The 7,241-nt window shown below is 34.3% G+C and overlaps 1 protein-coding gene across 2 annotated transcripts; it reads right to left on the bottom strand.

Annotated features, from left to right (window-relative positions):
- Positions 1–2,647: 2,647 nt before the first annotated feature.
- Positions 2,648–6,498, bottom strand: LOC110661056 (GRF1-interacting factor 3). 2 transcript variants are annotated; one of them, XM_058143027.1, is made up of 5 exons: positions 6,326–6,498; positions 6,108–6,214; positions 4,574–4,650; positions 3,415–3,499; positions 2,648–3,345 (listed from the first exon to the last, which is right to left on the bottom strand). In XM_058143027.1, the coding sequence occupies exons 2-5, from the start codon at positions 6,183–6,185 to the stop codon at positions 2,959–2,961; spliced, it is 627 nt and encodes a 208-aa protein (XP_057999010.1). In that variant the 5' UTR covers positions 6,186–6,214; positions 6,326–6,498; the 3' UTR covers positions 2,648–2,958. The 2 variants fall into 2 exon arrangements, with proteins under 2 accessions (XP_057999010.1, XP_021675270.2); XM_021819578.2 differs by having other exon boundaries at positions 6,108–6,220; positions 6,326–6,496.
- Between the last annotated feature and the right edge of the window lie 743 nt (positions 6,499–7,241).

The raw sequence follows: 7,241 nt of genomic DNA, 5'->3' as shown, positions 1-7,241 counted from the left end.
TGGAGAAATTGTCGTAGGGCGAGGTGGAGTTATAAATTCGATCAAGAATCGTTTGACGGACGAGTCTAGAGGGAAGCGGCTTGGCGCAGTGAGTTGTGACTCGAAAGTTGTCGAGTTGGGTGTGGATGCTGTTGGCCGGTCCAATGATTTTGATGGCAGGCTCCGGAGATAAGGGTGGCTGGAAGCTGGGGGATGGGGCTGACAAGTAACCCAGGGCATATGCTAGCAGAAACAGGATAACGTACGCCGCAGGAGAATGGAAGAGCTTGAAAGAAAATCTTGTTTTCTTGCTCCCGTGAATATGATGGAAAGACTCTTGCTCTTCTTTCATGTCTGTGTGAGTAGTTTCTTGTTTAAAAGTTGAAAGGGAGAGGCTAAAGCTTAGTGGGGACGACAATTATGAATTCTGTATTGGGTTTCATTGCTTCTTGTTTAATGTTGAAAAGACTATTGGAAAACAGAGAACCAACAAGCACCAAGTTTATCCAGTAGTAGAAAAAAAGAAGAAGGAGATAAAGGATGCTTTGGTTCAGAGAGACGACAATAGGGTTGCGTGATTAATACACAGATGGGTGAATTGGAAAGGACCTGGAAACGTAGGCAAAGCTAGAGAGGTTAGAACTGTTAAGTTCAGAGGCTGCACTTAATTTTGATCAAGACCTTGGACTTAAAGATAACCAAGTCATTTTTCCAAAGTCTTTTTAATCTCTTTATTTATTTTCTTTACTTTGAACGGGTCATCATTCTCCTTAATATCTTCTTTGTCAAATCGGAAGCAGGCAAAACATCAACATTCTTTGTATTTTAATAATGGCATAATTCTTGGTCTTAAGTTCACAAATGACATGAGGATTGCTTTTGAATCCCTAGCAGTTGGCACATAGAATACATTTTTTCTCGGATCATCAACAAAATTTAGAATAGACAATTATCAGTTTCTTGCGCTGCAATTCTCCAAGCTTGATCCGATATGGATTCCCACATTCTCCTCCAAATTTGTTATCTAATGAAAAGGCAAATCTTCAAGATTACGATCAGTCCCCTTTTTCCCTTTGGTCTGACCCCTCCATCCTGAGGTAATACAGAAGTCACTTTCAGGTGATATATATACAAATTTTTACGAATTGAGGGGTAGATGTGAATTTTTTTTTTTTTATGTGGGATTAGAGGAGTGAGATTCGAATCTTGGACCTTAAAATCCAAAGGATAGAGATGTTAGAGAGAGAGAGAGAGAGAGAGAGAGAGAGAGAGAGAGAGAGAGAGAGAGAGGTGTTGAAGTGTCTCTTTGAATAGAGTGAGAAAACAGTAAGAAGGAGAGAGGATAAGAATTAGGGAAGGCAAAGAGGATTACTATAAAAAAAAATTATATTTAGAAATATGCATGAATTAATGAAAAGATAATAATATATATTTTTATATTTGAAAATATGAGAAGGAAAAGTAAATTTAAAGATGTAGAACTCTCACCTCCCCCGTCTTGGTATAAGAAAAATCTGAATATAAAAAAAATTTAGATTTGATAGGTAAGAGATGATAAGATTTACTCTTAATTACTTTTATACTCTCCTTTTAGATTAAGAGAATATAACTCACAATCTTTACTTTTAATTATTTCTTCTTCACCTTCGTCCAAGCAGACATAAGGGGAAGAGGGAGAAGATTTAAGGGGGGAGAAAATTAAGTATATCTCTTTCGGTAAAATGTGCTCTTGTTTTTGTGTATTTTTTTTTTATCTGCTCTGAAAGCTCGCATGAAATCTGTGTGTTTTCATTCATTTTACACAACCTTTCAGTGTATATATGAAAAAAATTTTTTAAAAAAATGTAAAAAATGCTTTATGCTGATGCGTTTTCTGTATCATGAATTATTTCATTTCCGCTTCATTGTCATATTCAAAATTTGCTTCAGAAGTTGATTAGTTAGTTTGAGATGTAGTTATAAAATAAGGTATATTTTGATCATAATGCCAAAACTACTGTTTCATTTAGGAAAGTTACTCGTTATCCGCTTTCCATTCTGTTATCTTCTTCCTCTTAAGGTTCTTGTTTCTTTTTCGGTTTTCATGCATTTTTTTTGTTTTCCTTTTCTTCCCATTATTGTTTATGGGTCATGGCATCAGAAATTAACAGAAGGCAATGAACCAGAACCACCATGGCATCAGAAATGATCAGGAGAAAATACTAACGAAACTACATCAAAACAGAAATGCTGTCTTCCGCAATTTCAGCCAGGATATAGGCTTGAAATGAATTATTTGTATCCCCTGTCATCACATTTAGCATTAAAGTTTGAGCCGCCGCACTAAAACAATAGTGTTTTAGTGTTTTCTTTCTTATAGAAAAACACGTCTATGAGAAATGATACATACATATTAAATATATCTAATAATTTCTCTAAAGTCTGAGAGTATAAAAAAAATACCACTTTAATTTTATTAAAAATATTATTTTATTATTTTAATATTTTTACAATTAAATTTTAATTTTAAATTAATATATTTTAAAAAGGTATTTTCTCGACAGTACCAAACAGCCCATAGTCTGTTCACTGTTGTCCGTACTCAAAATAACTAGCGTTTTTTATCAACGAAGCTATGACTCTGCCAACAAAAATAACCAACCAGAGACGAGAATTTCTGAGACCAGAATGCGAAAACACCTGCGCATGCATTCGTAACCATTACAAAACGACACACAATTAGGGAGTACAAACTTCCACCTCTTCATTCTACAATCTACAGCTGTCTTTTTCTCACTGCTGGTTTGCATTTCATTCATTGGCGTACCTAGACGCTCTTACAACTTACCTACCTAATCTGTCAAAACTAGAAAGAAACAAGACACATCCAATTCTTTGTCCAATCTATTGAGAAATCACAGAACAATAACAGTTCTGCTTTAAGCAATGACTACTATCAACAGCCAGATATATCCATTTTGAACCACTCTCCAAGCCATGTCATTTTGCATCCTCAGTACCATCTGCACCGCTGTGACCAGCAGCTGCATTCCCTTGGCCATCAGCACCTGATGCCCCAGCCTCCGAGGCATCCTGTTTGCTTCCCCCACGAACATCATTAGAGCCTGCAGTTGCAGATGGGCCATTGCTTCCAAGAGTTGCCTCAGCATGCATGGGGTGCATGCCATTGTTGGCCCCCATGGGTCTCATTCCCATTTGCCCTTGAATGGCTGCTTGGTGCAACTGCTGAGGATCCTGCATTTGATGAGGGTTATTGAATTGTAATGGCATCTTTTGGGGGAAAATGCCCGACTGCTGTGCCATTGCTGCTGCCTGAGGATGTTGCATGTAATATGCTCCTTGTTGCATAGCAGGATGTGGGGCCATCTGAAAGTGTAGTTGCAGATGAGCAATAAGTATGGGAGTCACTAAACTTCAGAAAGATCAATTACAAACCTGGGGAGGCATTGTTGGTGTCTGTGGTTGGGCATCAGCAATTGCAGCTAAATACATCAAATTCTTTTGCAGCTGGGCTTGATACCTAGTCATGAAGACACGCTCAAACAAGAACTAGAATGCATGTACACATTCAAAAAAAAATGAAGTAAAATAAAAACCATCCGAGAACTCTTTTCATATAGTCCAACGAAAACTCAAGAAAATGCCCCCAAGTTTTATAGGTATATAACCTCTTTTACTACCAATTTTCAAATCCAGTCTGAGCTTGATTCTAAAACATTTCACAGGGATCACAAAACTCACTGTAGGCTCATTTTGTGATCATTATCCTTCAAGAGATACCAAAATTATTCTTGGTCTACACCAATGGGAAAATAATTAAATCTCAGAAATTTCCATAAGAATGGTGCATCAACATATGAAACCAAGGTCTGAACTTCTGAAATTCAATTTCAAAAACCCACGATCAAATAATACTCATCTTAACATGATGTTTGTTCAACCTAACCATAACACCATTATAACAATAACCGAACACTTGAATCAAGTGAGATGAAACACCTATAGTAACGAACTGGTTGCCATGTTAACATCTTGGTTTGTAATAGATTAGTAGCCAAAACCAGTATAACCACTAGTTGCACTACACCAACCCATAACATTATCATTAAAAGAACAATTATCTAAGATCATAACATCACACCAGAGTCTACAATTTGTCTTTCCTTTTTCTAATTGATAATTAAGAAAGGTTTATGACTAAGATTATGTAATTCAGAATCAAAGTCATTAAAAGATCAGGCAAAAAACCGAATGGTAGAAGGCCCGCGTAACTCCATGTTTACAATAGAAAGACAATATCATGCTTAAAATAGCATTTAAAAATTTAAATAGGTTGGCAACCTTTCCAAATGCTTAAGGGTGCTTTGGAAACCAAAAGAACTGATTTGGTCTTGTTCTAAATAAGTGCAGAAATATAAAAAGGAAATATTCCAGTCCTTCAAGATCCTCATCATTATTAAAATGCACACAATTAAGACCTGACATTATAGTTTAAAACACACAAAATTAAGACAAGGCAACACAACTTGGAAAACAAGCATGAATAGGATTTGTGCAGGCACACAAATGCAAATACAAAGAATAAGGCACTTACTGAGCACATTCAGGAAGTTTACCAAGGTTTTGATTGTCCAAGATCGCCAAAATCAATTTTTTATTTTCATCAAGGTACTGCATTAACAAAGATGAATCAAAAATCAATAACATCCATATCAGCATACAACCTATCCTAGAGTTCTGCCATGAAGTGACAAGTGAATTACATTGATTTAACACTATGAGAATAGCCACCCAAACCATTCACAGCAGCAGCACTGTTTATGGGGTTCAACATTTAGGCAGAACAGGATATTATTAGCCATGTCAACTGCTAAATACTTTATCAATTTGGAAGCAATTTAACTGGTAGCAGATATATGCTAACGTTCAGGCAGAACTGGATATTATTAGCCATGTCAACTGCTAAATACTTTATCCACTTGGAAGCTATTTAACTGGTAGCAGATATATGCTGAAATACTTATTTAATCTACAATTGCAGGAGTAATAGTTCAAGTGACAAGCTTCACTATAAGGAACAGTTATTTAAAGACTGTTAGTCACACAAATAAGGAATCTTTTTCACTAGTCAATATGCCAGTGCGGGGAAAACAAAATATAGATAGTTCAGAAGGTATAAACCAAAAGGTTATTATTAGGTCTTAAACCATGTTGACATGATAACTTTTTTCATTATTTAAAAAGACATGTTACATGGTACTGGTTCATGCAACCCTTAGACTTATTGATATCCCATAGTAGGAAGAAATATCCATCACTGCAAGAATGAAGCATAATTAATTAAGTGATCAGGATTTCATGAATGATAGTTTAAGTTCGGACCTAACTTGTGTATCCACAACAAATAATAAACATTGACAGAGAACAAAAATTTTCATTTCATCAAATGAAAGCGTAGCGAAATTTCTAGGTTCAAACTTGTAACTTCTAAGTTTGATCGTACTTCAGTCCACGTGTCCATGTATCATTAATATTAGCGAATTTGAAAGGGAAAAGAAGAAAAATAAGCAAAACTTAAAATCTGAAGAACTTTAATAGCCGAAACCAAATTTAATAAATAAACATTCTGAAGTTATTATTAACTAGATCTGGTTCTTAAAAGAAACTGCCATCTGCATAAAATCTGCAGCTATCAGTCTATCAACCATATATATGCATAAAACAACTGATTAGGCATGAGTGGGAAGCCTACTAACAGAAAACACAAACCAAAAAAGCCTTTAAGATAGTATGGCATTAAATGATAAAATTTGGTTGCATAAAACAACTGCTAGACTCTTAGTGAATTGGAGAAAAATTAATAAGCCAACCATGTATTCTTGTCCCTTTAACATGTGCTACCACTTCCATCAATTATTAGCTTGCAAAAATAGGCCTTAATAACGTTTTCTCTAAAACCCCATCCCCAACATAAAACCCTTAAAAGCCAACTCTGGCAGGACCCTATCTTTAAAAAAACAATCATCAAAAAGCACAAAAACATTTAATTGACCCCAAAGAACACACACATATCCGAATTTATGCACATAAGAAGCTATAAATGAATAAAGAGAAGCAAAAAGATATGCCTTTTGAATCTGCTCAGTGGTAATATTTGCGGGTGGATATGAAGGCATCACTGGAATCATCTGCGGTGGTTGCTGCATCTTGTACTCCTTGCTTTGCTCAAAAAACCCTAACCCTAGTCCCAAAATGGATAAACCCCAATCCAATTATAAGAACAGAGTAAGAAATAATCAAAAGCGTCAACACAAGGAAACAGAAGATACGGAGAAACAGCGGGCACCTCTGCAAGCGGGGCAAGTGAGAGTATTTGATTGGAGACAGACCGATCTTTAAGGCGACGAGGTTTCTGGAGGAATTTAAGACAAAGGTAAAGTTTTCTCAAAAATTCATTTTATCGAATGTGAGAGACACTAGATTTGCTATGTCTTTTCAAGACAACAATAACTTCGCACAATTTTTAGTTTGCCTTATGCTCACGTCATTCCGTTAGTTGGGCTTTGGCTGGTTCTCGTGCTCGGTAGTTTGCTGGTATTTTTATTCCCCGTGATTAATTTTAAGATGTGTTATTTCAATGAATCAATTTTAAATTATTACAATTAAATTATTCAAATTTGATTCGTGTTATAAAAAGTTTTTCTTACCTGTTTTAACTGATTTCAGTTGCCATATTAATATAATATCATTAAAAAATAAAATCACCCAATTTTCTTTCTTACTTTTTTTTTTTCTTTTCCTTTCAGCTTTTTAAATTTTAATTGATTTCATTTTTTTTCTCTTTCTTTTCTAACCTTTTTAAGGTTTATAAATTGTGTTTATAAATAAAAAAAAATAGATTGGAAAAAAGAAATTTTTTATTTTGTTATTTATAAAATAATTTAATTAAATATTTTATTTTATTACTCTTATTTAATTTTATAATTTCATTATATATATATATTCTTATCATATTTATATTAAAAAAATTATTTTCTTATAATAATTTAAATAAATTATTTACATTAATTTGAATAAATTTAAAAATTCTCTTTAAATTATATAGAGGGAAGATAATTAGTCATCCTAATTAAATTTCCTCATTGGAGATTAAATTTCTTCACTCTTTGTCATTGGCTTTTCACTTTATTTATAGGATTCACGTGACATGCATTTAAAGCTTACAGAATCTCAACTATATCATATATATATATGCCTGCATT

The sequence above is a fragment of the Hevea brasiliensis genome, chromosome 2 (genome assembly GCF_030052815.1).
Source record: "Hevea brasiliensis isolate MT/VB/25A 57/8 chromosome 2, ASM3005281v1, whole genome shotgun sequence".
Taxonomy (NCBI): domain Eukaryota; kingdom Viridiplantae; phylum Streptophyta; class Magnoliopsida; order Malpighiales; family Euphorbiaceae; genus Hevea; species Hevea brasiliensis.
Note: the sequence above shows the minus strand (reverse complement) of the source record. Positions and strands in the feature narration are given on the sequence as shown.

What these genes read in the sequence shown, in the direction of transcription:
- LOC110661056 (XM_058143027.1), bottom strand. Translation starts at nt 6,185, where the DNA reads ATGCAGCAACCACCGCAGATGATTCCAGTGATGCCTTCATATCCACCC. An exon ending in CCACTGAGCAGATTCAAAAG is followed by an intron (nt 4,651 to 6,107) that starts GCATATCTTTTT and finishes TTGTTAATGCAG; the next exon opens with TACCTTGATGAAAATAAAAA. An exon ending in CACCAACAATGCCTCCCCAG is followed by an intron (nt 3,346 to 3,414) that starts GTTTGTAATTGA and finishes CTACACTTTCAG; the next exon opens with ATGGCCCCACATCCTGCTAT.